Raw genomic sequence first — 19,838 nt, 5'->3', positions numbered from 1 at the left:
AAAAAAAATAGGCCTAAAATAATACAAAAATGTTACTTCTTTATCAGATCAATGTGCAAAACTGCTGTTGGAAAGACAGACATTCACAATGCAGTCATAAACTGAAAACTAGTTACAACTGTAGGTAGGCTGGGCTTCCAGTAGGAGTCGGTATAGGATTCGTAAAGTCCTTCCCTGCTCCCTTCCAAACCCAGCGGGACAAAATATACTCCACAACTACAGTTCCCACAATCCCCACTGACGCTTTCTTCTTTTTACAGGAACAGGAGTATTTTTGGTAGTAGCAGCCTACTTACTGAGAATACGATATTATGTGTACGTGGTAGTTTACACACTTTTTTCTCCTCATAAAAACAATATATCACATATCCAACGGACATCATTCAGAGATCGATGATGCCTCCGCGAAACCAAGATTTCGGACTGAAAAAGGCTGGAGGGGCCAGGAGCGGGTCCGTGATAAACTTCAGAAAAACGGTGAATTCCGGATCTTTACGCCGCAGCTCTGCTGTCTTGCCATCGGTGCTGACGTTCGCTGTGATCGTGGCGTCCGGGGGCCTTCTGCTCATGATAGAGAAAGGAATGCTGAATAGTATGGAGACACCACCACCTCTGGGATACAGCAAGAGGTCAGGCTACCTCAGACAAGCCCGAAATCTCGATCCAGCTGTGGACGCAGAATCCCAGGTAAATTTAAGCCACGGTGTGTAGATTCCCAGTAGCCCACCACTTGATTTGTCTGGACATGTTTTGGAAGAATATGACTTTAAAATACCTTAGGCCGACAAAATGTATTCATAACCAAATAACTAAAGGACTTATTACTCCATTAATGTTTTTGTCACAGGACACTTTGTGTAAACAAATAATGTAGGCTATAACTTCAAAGTCATTTTTATTTATATAAAAGTACATGATGCCATCTCGTGATGAAATGTTAGGCCTTGCTTGAGCACTACAGATATTTAATAGAAATCAAGTGCCTTTTGCCCATGAACATTTCATGGGAAGCATTTGCTACATAATTTCCATTATCTTAGTGGTCTACTCTGATGGAATGCATATCATAACATGTTGTGTAGGTATTAGATTGACACGGGTGATATTGTACTATTATCTTAAATGTCTTACATGAACTCAGCAAACAAAAATAAACATCCTCTCACTGTCAACTGTCTATTTTCAGCAAACTTAACGTGTAAATATTTGTATGAACATAACAAGATTCAACAACTGAGACAAACTGAACAAGTTTCACAGACATGTGACTAACAGAAGTTTAATAATGTGTCCCTGAACAAAGCCTGGGGGGTCAAAATCAAAAGTAACAGTCAGTATCTGGTGTGGCCACTAGCTGCATTAAGTACTGCAGTGTATCTCCTCCTCAAGGACTGCACCAAATTTGCCAGCCAGTTCTTGCTGTGAGATGTTACCCCACTCTTCCACCAAGGCACCTGCAAGTTCCCGGACATTTCTGGGGGAGAATGGCCCTAGCCCTCAGCCTCTGATCCAACAGGTCCCAGACTTGCTCAATGGGATTGAGATCCGGGCTCTTTGCTGGCCATGGCAGAACACTGACATTCCGGTCTTGCAGGAAATCATGCACAGAATGAGCAGTATGGCTGGTGGCATTCTCATGCTGGAGGGTCATGTCAGGATGAGCCTGCAGGATGCGATGGATAACGATGCTTCGAGGGGTGACTGTTGTTGATGTGTGCAGAGGGTCCCTGGTTCACGCCCGGGTATGGGCGAGGGGACGGTCTAAAGTTATACTGTTACACCTGCAATGACAACAAGCTCAGTCCGATGATGCTGTGACACACCGCCCCAGACCATTACCTGTCCCACAGGTGTGATGTTTGGATGTACCGATCCTGTGCAGGTGTTGTCACACGTGGTCTGCCACTGCGAGGACGCTCAGCTGTCCGTCCTGTCTTAGGCGTCTCACAGTACGAACATTGCAATTTATTGCCCTGGCCACATCTGCTGGCCTCATGCCTCCTTTACGTTCACACAGATGAGCAGGGACCCTGGGCATCTTTCTTTTGGTGTTTTTCCAGAGTCAGTAGAAAGGCCTCTTTAAGTGTCCTAAGTTTTCGTAACTGTGACCTTAATTGCCTACCGTCTGTAAGCTGTCCGTGTCTTAACGACCGTTCCACAGGTGCATGTTCATGAATTGTTTATGGTTCATTGAACAAGCATGGGAAAGTGTTTAAACCCTTTACAATGAAGATCTGTGAAGTTATTTGGATTTTTACGAATTATCTTTGAAAGACAGGGTCCTGAAAAATGGATGTTTCTTTTTTTGCTGAGTTTAGTTTTAAATGTCTTTTTTCTTTTACATCTCCCCCAAACCCCATTCAGATTCTCCAGGAGATCCGTAACCGCACCATCCGGACCATGTGTGGTCAGAAGAACATGCCTCACAGTGTGTGGTCCCTGAGCCCCCTGCAGAGGAAAACCCTGCTGCAGCACATCCTGGTGAACGACGAGCACCGCTTCCTCTACTGCTACGTCCCCAAGGTGGCCTGCTCCAACTGGAAGAGGGTTCTGAAGGTCCTGAGTGGGGCTCTAGAGAACGTGGACGTCAACATCAAGATGAACCACAAGAGTGACCTGCTCTTCCTGTCCTCCCTGAAGCCTGAGGAGATCCGCTATAGGCTGAAACACTACTTCAAGTTCATGTTTGTCAGGGAACCTATGGAGCGCCTTCTCTCCGCTTACAGGAACAAGTTCGGGGAGATCAAGGCCTACCAGGAGAAGTACGGTGCCGAGATCATCAGGCGCTACAGAAAGGGCCATGCCAAGGATACAGCAGTGGCTGGGGATGATGTGACTTTTGCTGAGTTTGTGCGCTACCTGCTGGATGAGGATGTGGACCGCATGAATGAGCACTGGATGCCCATCTACAACCTGTGTCAGCCATGTGCCGTGTCCTATGACTTCATTGGCTCCTATGAGCATCTGGAGAGTGATGCGGACTATGTGCTACAGCGTATTAGTGCACCTCCACACGTCCACTTCCCTGAGCGACAGACGTGGTACAAGCCTGTCACCAAGGAGACGCTGCACTATTACCTATGCAGTCTGCCTCAGAAGCTTCTCAGGGAACTCCTGCCCAAGTATATTCTAGACTTTTCCCTGTTTACTTACCCCTTCCCCAACACAACCACTGAGTACTGCAGACATTAACTGCAAGATGGTATTTTATATTTGGAAATATTATTTTTCTACAGCATCTTGTTACACATTTGCCATGTCTTTTTTTTAATTTTGTATTATTCTGAGGGAACAAGCAGTATTTTGATATGTTACTTTTTACATTAGATGTTACAGCATTGGGAAATATGAATTGTGTGTTTGAGTATATGCATAAAACCACTAAAACTCAAAAGGAATGGTATTTTAGAAGGAAAGAGGATGTTACAGAATCAAATCAATTAAGAAATTAAACTGTTACTGTCCAATTGCTCTAATTACTGTGCACTCCATCTGGGCTTCAACCAAACAATGACCCAACAAAGTATTAAAGCCCCAATAACACATTTGTATTTTGTAAATACATTTTCCTCTACACTTTTATGGAAATCTCTTATGGGTCATTTAAAGGCTGTTGTGTTGTCTCTGATGTAAGGTACAGACGAGTGCAGTGAATTTGTTTGTACAAAACTTTATTTGAATTAATAAGTTATTAATTTAGGCATAATGGGAATAATATGTAACATTAAACATGTAAAAAAATACCACAGAACACAAAGCTGAACTAATGACCTATTCTCCTATCAGTGGTCTAATAACCAAGTCCAGTTTCTTATAAATACATTTGGTAAAAGTATCTCAGTCAAATCACCTATGGATCTCCCAAGTATAAGCAGAAAATGTACAGTACCTCCAAGGTACACTTCAATTTGACAATACTATTAGTAGCTCAATTAGTCTATTTTTTTCCATGGAGAAACATAATATAGACAACCAAATTCTTCAAACAATTGGCACTGGAATTAACTTTGGTGAGAGGACGGCATGATTTCAACTTTGATCCGAGTTATTGCATCCTTCATAGAGAAGGACGGTGGCATTTTAGACCATTAGAAGCATTTTTGTTGGACACAAGAGTTGCTAAGTTGTGTGTGAATCGTTTGTGTGATGCGTCCAAACTGATACCCTTACAGGCTTCTCACGCACTCACTCCAGCTCCTTCATTTCCCTGTCTGTCGGGTGTCTCTACTCCTTAAAGCTCACAATTCTGTGGAGGAAAAGGGAAGTCGCATCAATTACAGGCTTGAATACAAATCAGTGTGATCTATGAAGTCTGTTTTATAGATGCTAGGGGATCGCACTGATTGCAGAATGGATATAAAAGTAGGAAGTGGTGTGATGTGTCTGTGCAAGCACGTACGTAGTATTGTGAGTGTAACTCACTTCTCTGGTGACCGGTCGGTAGAGCGCTCTGGAGTTCGCAGGATGGACCGTTCCGGGGAGGGGGGACGGGGACTCAGAGATCTGCTCAGGGGGGAGGAGCTCCGCAGTGAGGAGAAAGACATACCTTGCCTGCGCATCTCCTGCACAGCCCTCTCACTGAGGTAGAGAGACAACAAGGGCATGAGGGACAGATAGTAGCTCTCAGCCTTTTCAATTACACACAAACAAACATTTGGATTATTGAGGTAGGTGACTGATAAGCTGGGCACATAGAGTCATTCAGCTCACCGCTCAAAGCGCTCAGTGGTCAGCTGTCTCTTCAGCACGTCCATCTCTGTCTGCAGCTGAGAGACTTTCCCTCGGAGTAGTGAAACCTCCCTGGCATGCCCTGCCCTGCACACGCACACAGTTACTTATCTTTATTAAATCAGGAAGACTCAAGATTGTGTGTAATCAGTGGGTCTGTGAAGAAGTACATTTGTTGGCTCGAGGATTCTTTAGGACCTTCTCTTACGTTTTGCTGTCAGCTAGGGCGAGTCTGTCCCGCAGAACCTTCAGCTCCGACTCCCTCTCGCTGGCGCTCAAATGCGTGTGGAACTCCTTCTGCCGATTGGAGGAGAGAAGTGTCTCTAGGTTACGGACAGTCAGCCTCTCACTGGCCAGCTGCTTCTTCATCAGCTCTGCCTCCGAGCGCACGTCCTCCAGCTCTCCTGTCACCTACGAGAGCAGCACAAGCTCATAAACAGACATAATGAAAGGCAGAGTCAACACTACACATTTTCTTATAGCTGAGGTTCCTGCATTTAGCCTGTAAGGCCTGTATCGCAACTTATTGGTACATGCATTGTGTGTGTGTGTGTGTGTAGTCAAAAGTTTGGACACACCTACTCATTCCAGGGTTCTTTATTTTTACTATGTTCAACATTGTAGAATAATAGTGAAGACATCAAAACTATGAAATAACACATATGGACTAAAGTAGTAACCAAAAAAGTGTTTGAAAAATCTAAAATATATTTTAGATTCTTCAAAGTAGCCACACTGATGACAGCTTTGCACACTCTTGGCATTCTCTCAATCAGCTTCATGAGGTAGTCACCTGGAAATATGTTCAATTAACAGCTGTGCCTTGTTAAAAGTACATTTATGGAATTTCTTTCCTTCTTAATGCATTTCAGCCAATCAGTTGTATTGAGACAAGTTCAGGGGGTGGTATACTAAAGATAACCCTATTTGGTAAAATACCAAGTCCATATTTGCTGAGTAAAAAACAAAAAAACAACAATTATATATATATATATATATATTTAGCAATGGTGGAAATGTACACCACACACACACACACACACACACACACACACACACACACACGTGTGGTGTACATTTCCACCATTGCTAAATTCATGAAGGGAAAAGAAAAGGGTGGAGGACTGAGATGCAGTCAGTTTGCTCACCCTCTCCAGCTCCATGCTCTTGGAGGTGAGCTGGCGGGTGCTGAGCTCTTTGCTTGAGTCCAGTTTGACACAGAGCTCCCTGACAGAGGCCAGGTCAGACAGCAGGACAGTCTTCTCCCCCCGGGCCGCCTGCAGCTCCTCCTCCAGCTGGGACATGCCCCGGGCCAGGGACGACACCTGGGCCTCGTATGCCTGCAGGGCATTCATGTGCTATAAGGTTGGGACAGAACAGGCATCCTCATCACCAATTGCAACAATACAAGTGAATTCAGTACAGTAGATATTGGGTAGAGGTAGGCAAGAACCGATATCATAGGCTATTGGACATTTTAAACAAAACTCAAACTCTACCCATTTTAAGCTTTATCTACAGCATTTTTCTCCACCCACATTGCCCCCCTCCCCCAGTCTCACCTCCTGGATCTCTCTCTCCTGATGTCCCACAGCCTCTCTGAGGTGTCGTCTCTCTGTGTCTGAAGAGAGCAGCTCCAGGCGGATGGAGTTGTTGAGGCCCTCAGCGTGCTGCAGCTTCTGCTCCCGGTCCTCTGACTCCCCATGGGCCATCCGGAACCGCTCCAGCATCTCCCTGTTCTCCTTCTCCTGGAAGACAACATTATTTAAATCAGTTAAAAACTATTGGAAGGACTCCATAGAAACTGGAGGATGGCTAAACACTGGAAAACAGCCATTATCAATTCCAGTAGATACATCATAATCCAATTGTAATATCTACACTAGAATTACAATCCCTTTGAGGGAAACATCCAGTGTGAATATACTACTGCTGTGTAGAGTGTTACTGCTTACCTTCGCAAGCATTATATTCTCTATCCTGGCCACTTCTGAGATGTAGGAGTGAACTCTCATCTTCAGCTCGTCTTTCTCATGCAAGGCCTCTTCCATCTCGGCATGCACAGCCTGGACACACAACACGTGCAAATGAGACCCATGAAAACGGAGTATGTATGAAATGTTTGCATCCCAATTAAATTAAATAACTTGTAGGGTAAACGTGCCCCCAAGTTAGATACGTCTATTGTGGGTGACAGAATTTTGTTCTGTTCACAAAAGCTCCGTTATCCAACTGTGCTCTGTACCTGGTTCTCCCTGGTCATAGTGGCTAGGTCATCCTGTAGTCTCCGGTTCTCTCGCAGGGCGATCTCTCGGTCTCTCCCCACTCCAGACAGCTCCTCCTGGGCAGAGTCAAGTTGTCTGCGTAGACTGGCTATCTCCCGCTCACGGCTGCTCAATGCCCCCTTCAGCTGACTGCAGGTACAACACAATATCACTGATCCACTCGCTCACCACACACACACACACACATATATTCAGTAGACATGCCTCTCACACAAATGCACAAACAGACAACTCAAAACACACAAGAAGAGTGTACACTTACTCTAGGGAGTTCTCCATGTCTTTAACAGTAAGTCTAACTTCCTCCAGTGTCTTCTCCTGCAGAACGAGAGACGGAACAGTGCTCACTCTGCAGGACTGCCTACTCCTATAGTTCTAGTCCCTCTAACATGTACAGGCCAGTCACTGGTATCTAGTGCCCTACCTTCCTGGACAGCTCGTCCTGCAGCAGGGCCAGGCTCTCAGTCTTCTGGTCCACGTCATCCTGCAGAGCATCCTTCTCCCTGTCCAGAGCAGAGACAGTCTTCTGGAGCACAGTAACTCCGTCTCTCTGGGTGGAGCCATGGCGACTCAGCTCAGCTGATGGAATGTATTTATTTTTAAAAATATTTTAAAAAGCATCTCAGAATAAACAAAGGGAAACAGTGTGTAAGATTTCCAGGTCTAACTAACCCCTGCATCCACAAACCACTCACCTATTTTCTCCTCCAGTTTCTCCATCTGCTGGTGGGCAGCATGGAGCTCGTTGGTCTTCACAGAGAGCCTGTGTTGTGTGTCAAACAGAGACTGTTCCATCTGCTCCTGCAACAGCCTGAACATAGAGTGGGAATTAGCCATTTCCCATCACACATTACATAAATGACATCACATCCACACAAAGAAAGACAGACGGACACCGACAGACAGTACCGTAGTGCGCTGGACTCAGCTCTCTGCTGGGCCGTCTCCTCTGCAGTGTGGACCAGGGCAGTGGAGCGAGCCTTCAGCTCCTCCTCTATAGCCACCCTGCCATCCTTCAGCACTGACACCTGAGACCGCAGGTCCAGACGCTCCCTCTCCAACTGGGGACCAAAAACACACACCATAACACACTCTACTCCTGGTACATCATGCATGTAAGATCAGCTGAGGTGGTAATAATGGCAGAGGCAGACATGATTGACAGCGCAGTACACGGTGGTTGTAAAATCTGTGTAGGGTGTTCTATCTACAAAAAGTAATATGATCAACTGCGACAGGATCATTTGGCTTTGATGTGGTGAGAAGTTGATCAGTCTCACAGTATTGATGGTGTTTTCCAGGTTCAGGATCCTCCGCTCCTCTTCCTCTCGGTCTGTGAGAGCACAGGTCTGGGCAACTTTTAGTCTCTCTCGGAGTGTGTCCCTCTCGGAGGTGATCCTTTGTAGGACAGCATCAGCCTGCTCCCTCTCCTCCTTCAGCCTCAGGACCTCTGTGGACAGCTCTGATCCTGTACGGACCCGCCTCAGCTCCTCCTGAACCTACAGTAAAGACATAGATATTAGAGGTCGACCGATTAATCGGCATGGCTGATTAATTAGGGCCGATTTCAGGTTTTCATAAAACGGTAATCTGCCTTTTTGGCTGCCGATTATATTACATTACCACGAGAAAACTGTGTGTCAGGCTGACCACGAGTGCATCGTCAAAAGGACCTTGTGGCTGCAAGGAGCCAAGGTAAGTTGCAAGCTAGCATTAAATTTATCTTATAAAAAACAATCAATCTTCACATAATCACTAGTTAATAACACATGGTTGATGACATTACTAGTTTAACTAGCTTGTCCTGCGGTGCCTGCTCATTTATCATCAAATTACAGCCTACTTCAACATCGCCAAACGGGTGATGATTTAACAAAAGCGCATTGGCGAAAAAAGCACAATCGTTGCACAAATGTGCAGTTGAAGTCGGAAGTTTCCATACACCTTAGCCAAATACATTTAAACTCAGTTGAACTATTCCTGACATTTAATCCTAGTAAAAATTCCCTGTCTTAGGTCAGTTAGGATCACCACTGAGTCAGGTTTGTAGGCCTCCTTGCTCGCACATGCTTTTGCAGTTCTGCCCACAAATTTTCAGAAGCTTCTAAAGCCATGACATCATTTTCTGGAATTTTCCAAGCTGTTTAAAGGCACAGTCAATTTTCTGGAAACTTCTGACCCACTGGATTAATTGAAATGATCTGTCTGTAAACAATTGTTGTAATGTAAACAATTGTTGGAAAAATTACTTGTGCCATGCACAAAGTAGATGTCCTAACCGACTTGCCAAAACTATAGTTTGTTAACAAGAAATTTGTGGAGTGGTTGAAAAACGAGTTTTAATGACTCCAACCTAAGTGTATGTAAACTTCCGACTTCAACTGTACCTAACCATAAACATCAATGCCTTTCTTAAAATCAACACACATAAGTATAGTTAGTTAAAGAAATTCATGTTAGCAGGCAATATTAACTCAGGGTATATCCAACAGTTTGGGCCGCCCTGGCTCGTTGCGAACTGTGAACTAATTTGCCAGAATTTTACATAATTATGACATAACATTGAAGTTTGTGCAATGTAACAGCAATATTTAGACTTAGGGTTGTCACCCGTTCGATAAAATATGGAACGGTTCCGTATTTCCCTGAAAGAATAAACATTTTTGTTTTCGAAATGATAGTTTCGGGATTTTACCGTATTAATGACCAAAGGCTCGTATTTCTGTGTGTTTATTATATTATAATTAAGTATATGATTTGATATAGCAGTCTGACTGAGCGGTGGTAGGCAGCAGCAGCCTCGTAAGCATGAATTCAAACAGCACTTTACTGCGTTTGCCAGCAGCTCTTAGCAATGCTTGAAGCACAGCGCTGTTTATGACTTCAAGCCTATCAACTCCCGAGATTAGGCTGGCAATACTAAAGTGCCTATAAGAACATCCAATAGTCAAAGGTATATGAAATACAAATGATATAGAGAGAAATAGTTGATGCATAATTCCTATAATTAACTACAACCCAAAACTTCTTAACTTCTTTGGTGTACCCCCTTCTTCTCAATTTCCACCTAAAGACATACCCTAATCTAACTGCCTGTAGCTCAGGCCCAGAAGCAAGGATATGCATATTCTTGGTATCATTTGAAAGGAAACACTCTGACTTTTGTGGAAATGTGAATTGAATGTAGGAGAATATAACACAATAGATTTGGTAGAAGAAAATACAAGGAAATAAACATATGTTTTCTGTTCTTTATTGTTGCTGCATCATATTTCAAATGACCAAGAACAGCCAAACATATAGATAGGATGCTGGGGATGATTTTAATTAAGAACTTTTTTTAAACATGTTTTTTCACCTTTATTTAACTAGGCAAGTCAGTTAAGAACTAATTCTTATTTTCAATGACGGCCTAGGAACAGTAGGTTAACTGCCTGTTCAGGGGCAGAACGACAGATTTGTACCTTGTCTGCTCGGGGATTTGAACTTGCAACCTTTGCAACCTTTTGGCAGGGTAGCCCCTAGGCTACCCTGCCGCCCCAACATAAGATGGCAACAATAGCCGAGCAAAGTTTTAGACAGATAACTTCAAAAATGAGCGAGCTACATGACATTGAGCATGAAGTCACCCAGGTGTCCCACACAAATGTAACCAAATGTACCCAAGTGGCCGAATTGGTACAGTGATACATTTTGAAGGTAATAACTATATACAAAATACATAAATGCTATTCTAACACACACAAAAAAAATGACATATAAAAATATTATTATTTTTTAAATAACAAGGCTAACTATTTACTCGGTCTCGCGTTCTCTATCAATTTCCTCTATAATTTGGGTTAAATCTGTATACCTAGACTTTGTTTTAGCTTTTCCTGATTTATTTCGCCATAATTTAAATATATAAACTTGCTGAAAATGCAATTGACTATGTACTGCTATGCAGGAGGATTTGCAATGGCGAATGAACCTCTTTTATGCCAGAGATTACGACAAAGGCTGGTCTTCGAACGTATAACCATTACATATTGCCGTTTACCTCAACTCATTGGCTATCTTCCAAGCTAGATTTCAAGATGATCAGTGGTCATTGGGCCAAAATACAGTCAATCAACAATAGACCGGTCCTACCATTGGTGCGCAATGAGGTCATTGATTGGTGTCTTCAAATCGGTTTGTTTTTCGGTCAATACATCCCGGGAAAAGAACCATCACGTATGGTTGTGTTAGTAACAACTAGAGGATTGCAATGAAACCAACCATGACTGGATAAACGTTTGTTTAGTGTGTGTAATTACCACGAACGCTTCGTCCAAAGTTGAATGAGACGGAAATCACGACGCAAGCGGTTTACAAATGTTTCGTGTTAGGCTATAAAAATGGATGTCATCAAACAAAACGAACATTCACTGTGTAGTTAGGACACTTGGCATTGCCACCAGAGGAAGATCTTCAAAGGTAAGCGATTTATTTTATTGTTATTTCTGACTTTTGTGACGCTAATGCTTGGTTGGAAAATACTAGTAATATTTGTGTGTGCGGGGAGCTGTCCTCAGAAAATAGCATGGTTTGCTTTCGCAGTAAAGCCTTTAGGAAATCTGACACAGTGACTGGATTAATAAGATGCTCATCTTTTAAATGATGTAAAATCCATGTATTTACAAGAATGTTTACGATAACAAATGGTGTATTTAGAATGTTAGCGCTCTGCAGTTTCACCGGATGTTGGCCTGGTGGGACGTTAGCGTCTCACCTACCCTAGAGAGGTTAACTGGGAATATTGAACCACCAGCTTTCATATGTTCTCATGTTGGGGAAATTGGTGAGAAAAAGTGTAAAAAGAAAAAAACATTTAAAAAAGGGTAGATTGCAGGAAATTAGCTTTAAAACAAAATTCTCTTCGCCAACAAGAGGGGTGTGAACAGTTTGGGGTTGCGAGGTTGGAGTTTGTTACTATACTGATAAACATGATTATTATTATTATATGACAATATCCATCCAGACCTCTGCCATCTAGGAAATGTGTGTGACCGGACAGTAGTAGTACTTGAGTGCCCCCGTCATAGACACTGGCTTTCAAATACTGATCCAACGGACGAGGGTGTAAGATGTATATTTGACACCTGAATTGATAGGTATGTTTAGACTTTAAATGTTTGGTACTACACTGAAACAATCTTTTTCATTTGATATGCCATGTCCTGGCCTGTCTCACCTTTTTGCACTGTAAACTAAGCTGGTCCCGCTCAGCAGTAAGGGCCTTGACGTTGGTTTGGATGTCCTCCATGTGTCTCTCAAAACCCAGCAGTACAGCCTGGAGCTCATCTCTCTCCTTCACTGTCCGGGAGAGCTCCAAATCAACATTGTCCCCCTAAATAACACAGAAAAATAAATGATTTACCATACATGCAAACAAAATAATGATATAAGAGGCTTACTAGTACCATGAGTTTATGTACGTATATACAGTAAATAAGAACAGAACTATGTATTCTTTGCATTAGTATAAATGGCTGGCTCTTTCACCCTGCCATGCCAGCCTGTTCTCCCCCTGGGGCTCCTGCCTGGGCTGCTGCGGGTGTTGGTGTGGTCCATGACGCCTGGTCCCCTGGCCCTGCGGTAGCGCTCAGCCTCCTGTCGGTAATAGTCCCGCTCCTCTTCCAGGCTCCTGACAAATGCGTCCAGGCGAGATGGGGAGCGGTCCTTCCCACACACACCGTGTTTAGACCTCATGCTCTCCAGCTCAAGCACCAGCTCTTTATCTAGATACAGCAACCAGAGTCAGTTGGGCTTAGGCCAGCTCAGGCCAACTATAATCAATGAGAGACATTTGATTGAGTCCCAAAGTTCCAGTGAGACAGGAGAAAAACACTGCTACTCACCAGCATCAGTCATTTTCTCTAGTTTGTCCTGAAGCCTCCTCTTCTCTTCCTCCAGGAAGTTCATCAGTCCCTCCATCTTCTCATTCTGCTCCCCGAGCTCCCCCAGCTGGTTCCTCAAACGGTCCTTCTCGTAGTCTCCCTCAGCGTGGTCCTAAAACATCCAGTCAGAGGAGTCAGATACAACTATGATATTGTGAGTAAAATGCTGCACAGATTCAAGTTTCCCTTTAACAACTATCTGATGTGGTACTGTAACAGATAACGTCTCAATGACTAGAGAATGTCTAAGTTTTAACAGGAACGTGAAGGCTACAAGCCTTTATAAGCCCAATAAATAAATAAAAAGTCATACCCTTCTTAACTTTGTGATTACATCTTCCAAGTCCTCCAAGGCTCGGTGTTGCTTTTGGATTTCTTTCTGAGGAGAAAAACAGGCCACAGATTTTCCTCAAATTGAACCCTCTGTCTGTCTTTATACAGTACTCCTCCTGTTCCCATTTATCATCTTCCTCCTTTCTCACCTTGGCCTCCTGTAGTTCCAGGTCAGCAGTCTCCAGCACCAGGTCCTTGTCCTTCTCCAGCTGCTTGGCCAGGTGGTCTATGTGGGTGAGCTCCTGACACAACTCCTGGTTCTTGGCACTGAGGTCCGCCACCTCGGTGGATGCATCCTGCTTCCTCTGCTGCAGCCCCTGAACCTTCTGCTCCAGAGTCCTGTTAGTCTCCTGCAGGTACTCAATCTGGGAACACGACACCGAGAAGTCAATGTGTGGTAAGTGCTCAAAGGACTTTGGCAAGCCTGAGTTAATGGTTGTTGGTGTTGACAGAAACAAGTAAGTTATTTGTGGTCAGTTTCAATTTGAGGGTAGGTTGCGGAGATCAATTCAATGTGTGGGTAATACCCATTGTGTGAAGTGGGTCAGGTTTCAGTTCTTACCTGCAGGTTAAGGTGGGCAATCAGTTTCTCATTGCTGATGGTCTGAGCCTCTAGGGAGATGACATCATAAGGACGCCCTCCATCAAGTGCTCGACTAAGACGCTCAATCTCTTTGTCTCGCTCCTCAACCTGTATGTGCAGGTGTTTGATACCGCCCTGAGCTCTTTCAAGGTCTAATTTCAGTTTGGTTATGTCCTGCTGCAGCTCCTGGATCCTAGGGTAAAATTAATCACAAGTTATTACTAGGAGTGTAATGGTACACATATTGTATTGGACTGGGGGGTATATAGATAGATATTCTAAAATGGATTAAGAAATACATATCCTCAATCTACACACAATACCCCATAATGACAAAGCGAAAAATATAAAAACAGAAATACCTTATTTACATAAGTATTCAGACCCTTTGCTATGAGACTCGAAATTGAGCTCAGGTGCATCCTGTTTCAATTGATCATCCTTGAGATGTTTCTACAACTTGATTGGAATCCACCTGTGGTAAATTCAATTGATTGGACTTGATTTGGAAAGGCACACACCTGTCTATATAAGTTAACCGTGCATGTCAGAGCAAAAAACAAGCCATGAGATTAAAGGAATTGTCTGCAGCATTGAAGGTCCCCAAGAACAGTGGCCTCCATCATTCTTAAATAGAAAAGTTTGGAACCACCAAGACTCTTTCTAGAGCTGGACGTGTGTGTGTAATCCATTTTAGAATAAGGCTGTAACGTAACAAAATGTGGAAAAAGTCAAGTGGTCTGAATATTTTCCGAATGCACTGTATGTATGTACACACACACTAAGACCTGCTTTTTCCATGACAGACTGACCAGGTGAATACAGGTGAAAGCTATGATCCCTTATTGATGTCACTTGTTAAATCCACTTCAAATCAGTATAGATGAAGGGGAGGAGACAGGTTAAAGATGGATTTTTAAGCATTGAAACATTGATTGTGTATGTGTGCCATTCATAGGGTGAAGAGGCAGGGTGAATAGGCAAGACTAAATATTTAAGTGCCTTTGAACAGGGGATAGCAGTAGGTGCCAGGCGCACCGGTTTGTGTCAAGAACTGCAGCGCTGCGAGAGTTTTTCACGCTCAACAGTTTCCCATGTGAATCAAGAATGGTCCACCACCCAAAAGACATCCAGCCAACTTGACACAACTGTGGGAAGCATTGGAGTCAACATGGGCCAACGTTCCTGGGGAACACTTTCGACACCTTGTAGAGTCCATGCCTCAAAGAATGCAACTCAATATTAGGAAGGTGTTCTTAATGCTTTGGACACGATCGATAGTGTCATGACTCTCCTGGCTGGGGATCCAAGGCCTCAGATCAGCTTGGCAAATGGCTGACGATGACCAGACCCCTCTCACCACAAAAGTGGGGGGGCTGGGCCGGTTTTATGACACCTCACGGCAATCGTAAATTTTATGCAGCAGAGAACCCGCTCTTTAGTATCAAGATTGGAATGTGGAATTTTGCCACCAAAAAACTCTTAACGTCCAAAAGTGAACACTGGAACAATATTTCTAACATCCAAATGTGGGAAGTGGTCTATGGAACATGTCTGTTTTGTGATGCGATTAACAAATTGTATATGGTATAACAAAAACACTAACTTGGAAAGTGTACGCACTGTTTATGTCAAGATTCCATCCAATACGTGGTGTAGACAATATGCAAAAGGTTGAAACTATTTTTGTAAAGATAGGAATGTGATTTTAGTTCTCTAACGAGATCATAGTTTTTGATTATACTTTGCACAGCAACTAGCCATGCCCCGAATAAGGTCAGAGAGCTTGTCAGCATGATGGAACCGCCCTTTTCAACCAGAGCGCTTAAAAGGACTGGGCAAGAATGAACATTTCACATCAGAAGACGTGAGACCGTGGTCCATACGTTGAAATGGTTGGAAACTCTAAGGAGATAACCTCACCTACCAGACCAGAAAAGCATGGAGCGTTAGCTACATGTGGGAAATGGTTGAAACGGTGAACCAACACAAGGTGAAGAAGATAACCTCACCTACCAGACCAGGGTACCGCCAGTCTGCAGCTGCGTGTGTAAAGTGCTTCAAACTCTGACTAAAGACACGAGGTGTGAAAGAGAAAAATCGCATCTTAGACAACCATTGGTGCATCTAAGTAGCTGCTCTGAGGAAACAGCCCATTGAAGCCAGGACAACTAAGGACATTGTGACCTCTGGTGGACAACCAGAGCCTTACACAAATCGACCCCTTCCTATAGAAGAATTGATTGGTTTCAACAAAGATATACAGCGAACAAAGACATCCACACGTAAATACATTCATTACTTCTTATTCCAAAACAGGCGGTGGTTCGTGTGCAATATAAATGGTTACTGTGAGCGTAGTTTCTAAATGTACGATAAGTGTCTCTTTCGCTCTCACTTTTCCCCCCCTTCCCATCTATGAAGTAACAAGCCGTCGGTCCACTTGGAACTTTTGTATCGTAAGTGTGTATGTGTATTCTATTATTATTTAGTTAGTAAATAAATAATTAAACCAATTTGTGTAGTACTGAATAATCAGCAAAGGTTGGGGTTCATGCAGAGCCAAGAAGGTTACGACTGTTCAGAATGAGAACTGATATAAGGTAATGATTAATAAGTGACAGTTATCAATATACTGTTTTAACTTATATCTTCTAGAGTTTCGGGAGATGGTAACTCGTTAAACAACTTCTTCCATGGTGCCCCAAATTCCTAATGAGTTCATTGGTACATGATTCATTTAATCGGGTAACAATTAAACATAGCTAGTGGATTGAATAAATAACAGTCATCACATTAATGAAAGTCACGTCACGACAACAGATTAGATAGTCAAGTGCGCTCCTTTGTATGCCTCGAGTAAATCTCAGCTGAAAAATAAAAACAATTCAGGCTATTCCGTTAAAACAACTAGAGCCTATGTGCTGATTGCAATTAAAAATTAAAATCTTAAAATTGGTGCATTTCAAACTGTCCTTTTGTGACGCGCAGCCGGGAACTAGTTCTGTACAATTGCGAGTGGTGGGGTCGTTAAACCAGGAGAATCCTCCATCATCGTTTAGATATCCAGTTTGGGAACATTTTGGCTTCCCAGTAGATTACAACAGTGATGGACAGAGAGTTGTGGATAAAATTTAACAGTATTTGCCAATGTTCAATGACAATAGATTGTGCAGCTGCCTACATCTCAGTATTCCTACCACTGGAGCAAGACGGAAACAACACAGCTTCGTTTCCCCTTTGCATTCAAGCAGCTCGTCGTAGTTGATTCTGCGCCAAAGAAATTACAAGAGGGATAGGTATGTTTATAGCAGTTGATACACGCCCATTCTAGGTGGTTGAGAATATAAACTTCCCTCTAGCACCCATTTCAGCACACAGGTATTACACTCAATAGCCTAGAAAGCAAGCAAGCAAAATTCGAGGTTATCAATGAATTGGCCAATGCACCCTGTGTTGCGCTTACTAGATATATTTATATATACAATTTAAACTAGGCAAGTCAGTTAAGAACAAGTTCTTATTTACAATGATCGTCTAGGAACAGTGGGTTAACTGCCTTGTTCAGAGGCAGAACTAGAGAGGTTTACCTCAGGGATTCGATCTAGCAACCTTTCGGTTACTGGCCCAAATCTCTAACCACTAGGCAACTTGCTGCCCCTAATGGATGGATGGACCTCCAAGGCTACAGAGAAGCTGTGACAGCCCCATTACATTACCCCGGAGTGGGAGATGAGAAGTACCGCGCTACAGACACGCCTCCTTTATGAGAGTCACAAATGCACATCTTTTTCTCTTTGTAAGAAAACATTATGGCATAAGCCTATACAATGTCTGAATCATGTTTACATATTGATTTCACATGCATATTGCACATTATTTTAGTGTTGTTATTGAGTAATTTTGCATTTAGATTTAAGAAAATACTAAGAGTTGATATGGCTCCATATACCTGATGAGAGCACAATCAGGAACACCAATACTTTCTATTTTCTAAAATAAATAAATATTAACTACAGTAACGGCTGGCATTGAATTTTCCACTGTACCGAAAGCGAATCGTGACCCCCAAACCCACAATACGTACTGAACCGTGGCTTTGGTGAACTGTTACACCCCTAGTTATTACAAAGTTAAAACATTGCAAATATCCCTTTGATGCATCTTGATGTGAATAGCACTAGCATAACTACTTAATTGTACATTGTTAATATGTTTAAATAAATACAAAATAAATTGCTTGAAAGTGATTAAACAGCTACAAGGAGTATCCCACCTGTCATCAGCCACCTGCAGAAGATCTGCGATGTACGGGTCATCAGGCTGCGCCACAGGTTGAGTGGGGCCAGAGGAGGGCGGGATAAGGTCATCAATCTGCATCCGCTGACGTCTGAAAGGAATGCTGTGCTTTTTCCCTCCTGCCAAATCATCATTAATGGAAACATCCTGGTGTGTGGTTGTATAGAGGCTGGATGTACACGTTAGAAAAACAGGACATGTAGTGGTGCTCTAGCTTAAGAACTTGAGTGAATAACTTGTGGGTGAGTAATAGAAGTATGAGGTGGATGCCAGTGGATGTTGGGTCTATGTCCTACCTGGTGTCTGCACCACAGCCTGCATATTCTTCTCCTGCAGCTGCTGAATGCGCTCAGTCTTGGCCTTGCTGTCCTTCTCCAGGGAGCGGACCTTGTGCACATACTGGTTGTTAAGGAACTTCAGGTCTGATGTCTCATGGTCCAGCTTTCTGATGTAGGCTTTGAGCTCTGAGACAAAGGGCAGTGACAGGTTTCATATCAAAATATATGTATTGCCAGTGATAACAGAAGGAGTAAAAATGAATGGGTTAGACTAGTTATTTCTGTTACGAGAGGACAGTGGGATTCATATATGAATGGACTACTGCTTCACTGAGTGGCATTGTGTGGACTGATACCTCTGCTTACTCGCTCTTTCTCCTCCCCGAGTTTGAGGAGTCCAAGGTGCAGCTCGTTGTTCTCCCGGACCAGCCGGGCATTCTCCGTCTTGTATGGCTCAAGGAGGGCATCTAGATTACGGCTTTCTTTCTCAGTCTTCCCTGCATTGAGCTTGGCATTGCGCAGACTTTCTGTGGTGTGGACCAGATCACTGCAATAGAGGCAGAAACACACAAACCTCATTCACTATAACATGGGACGCAATAACATCTCCCTATACAACTGGTAATTTACTATCATGTCCCAGAGGTGAATATGTATTTACCTGAACAATCTTTCCACCAGTGGCAGGGTCTCGATTCCCAAAGGCTGTCTGTATCCCAGTTGATCCAGACGTTTCCGAAGGTTGATAAACTTCCTCTCTGCATTGGTGCTCATTGTTGCTGCAGTCTACAAAACAGGACATAGTAAAGATTCGGAGACAACTCCATCTGTGGTTATAGCTAGTTTATTTGCTGACTACAGTTTATTGACTACATAGCTAGCCAATACTATTGGACTAGCCAAAGATGGACTGGTAGTGCATTGACAACTGAAACGGTCTACTATTGCACCAGAGCAAGTAACGTTAGCCAGCTCATTCATCCTATCAAGCTGCAGCTAGCTAGCTAACGTTAGCTAGGTCGTTCAGGCCAGGTAAAGTTATGGCAAACGGAAAACAGGATTTCACTGACAGTCTAGCTTGCTATAGCTAACTTATATATTCTTGCCAGTAAACTTTCATCAATTGTTAGTCGCTAAATTATACTCACAAATCTACGGTCCGGTTAGCTAGATAGCTAACTTAGTTAGCTAACATTAGCTGTGATTGTTGACATGACTTCTGTAAACAAAGTTATCGAACAAACAACGCTGAAAAGACAGCATGAGACTCTCACGTATGTGCCAGGTGGAACACCTTGTAGAGGTTTGCGATGGTGGTCAGTCAGTACATGGATTTTTCATGAATGCAAAGCTGTCGTTCGCTCCGCCCTGATCTGAACTAGCTAGCTAGCTAGCTTGTTCTCTGTCG

At 43.3% G+C, this 19,838-nt stretch overlaps 2 protein-coding genes across 6 annotated transcripts; one reads left to right on the top strand and one right to left on the bottom strand.

The window, feature by feature from the left end:
• The first annotated feature begins 244 nt into the window (after positions 1 to 244).
• chst14 (carbohydrate (N-acetylgalactosamine 4-0) sulfotransferase 14) lies at positions 245 to 3,545 on the top strand. The gene is made up of 2 exons (XM_029686443.2): positions 245 to 687; positions 2,365 to 3,545. The coding sequence occupies exons 1-2, from the start codon at positions 394 to 396 to the stop codon at positions 3,190 to 3,192; spliced, it is 1,122 nt and encodes a 373-aa protein (XP_029542303.1). The 5' UTR covers positions 245 to 393; the 3' UTR covers positions 3,193 to 3,545.
• A 109-nt stretch (positions 3,546 to 3,654) lies between these two features.
• cep135 (centrosomal protein 135) lies at positions 3,655 to 19,835 on the bottom strand. Of its 5 annotated transcripts, none has more exons than XM_029686441.2 (24): positions 19,579 to 19,835; positions 19,092 to 19,216; positions 18,787 to 18,977; positions 18,449 to 18,616; positions 18,130 to 18,271; positions 13,833 to 14,046; positions 13,420 to 13,635; positions 13,251 to 13,316; positions 12,899 to 13,049; positions 12,543 to 12,778; positions 12,232 to 12,387; positions 8,294 to 8,512; positions 7,923 to 8,074; positions 7,709 to 7,824; positions 7,438 to 7,592; positions 7,276 to 7,331; positions 6,974 to 7,142; positions 6,684 to 6,794; positions 6,291 to 6,476; positions 5,877 to 6,086; positions 4,937 to 5,139; positions 4,711 to 4,815; positions 4,400 to 4,578; positions 3,655 to 4,246 (listed from the first exon to the last, which is right to left on the bottom strand). In XM_029686441.2, exons 2-23 carry the CDS (start codon positions 19,202 to 19,204, stop codon positions 4,419 to 4,421), a joined length of 3,495 nt encoding a protein of 1,164 aa, XP_029542301.1. In that variant the 5' UTR covers positions 19,205 to 19,216; positions 19,579 to 19,835; the 3' UTR covers positions 3,655 to 4,246; positions 4,400 to 4,418. The 5 variants fall into 5 exon arrangements, with proteins under 5 accessions (XP_029542301.1, XP_029542299.1, XP_029542302.1 ...); XM_029686439.2 differs by having other exon boundaries at positions 4,423 to 4,578; XM_029686442.2 differs by having other exon boundaries at positions 4,423 to 4,578; positions 5,877 to 6,068.
• Positions 19,836 to 19,838: the final 3 nt, after the last annotated feature.

The sequence above is a fragment of the Oncorhynchus nerka genome, linkage group LG17 (genome assembly GCF_034236695.1).
Source record: "Oncorhynchus nerka isolate Pitt River linkage group LG17, Oner_Uvic_2.0, whole genome shotgun sequence".
NCBI lineage: Eukaryota > Metazoa > Chordata > Actinopteri > Salmoniformes > Salmonidae > Oncorhynchus > Oncorhynchus nerka.
This window is presented reverse-complemented; position numbering and strand designations above follow the sequence as displayed.

Bases quoted from the DNA above. Each gene is read 5' to 3' on its own strand.
- cep135 (XM_029686439.2), bottom strand. From the start codon at position 19,204: ATGAGCACCAATGCAGAGAGGAAGTTTATCAACCTTCGGAAACGTCTG. The intron at 8,513-12,231 runs GTGAGACAGGCC...TCTTTACTGTAG, and splicing joins TTAGTTTACAGTGCAAAAAG to GTTCAGGAGGAGCTGAGGCG. The intron at 7,825-7,922 runs GTACTGTCTGTC...CTCTATGTTCAG, and splicing joins GCTGAGTCCAGCGCACTACG to GCTGTTGCAGGAGCAGATGG.
- chst14 (XM_029686443.2), top strand. From the start codon at position 394: ATGATGCCTCCGCGAAACCAAGATTTCGGACTGAAAAAGGCTGGAGGG. The intron at 688-2,364 runs GTAAATTTAAGC...AACCCCATTCAG, and splicing joins CTGTGGACGCAGAATCCCAG to ATTCTCCAGGAGATCCGTAA.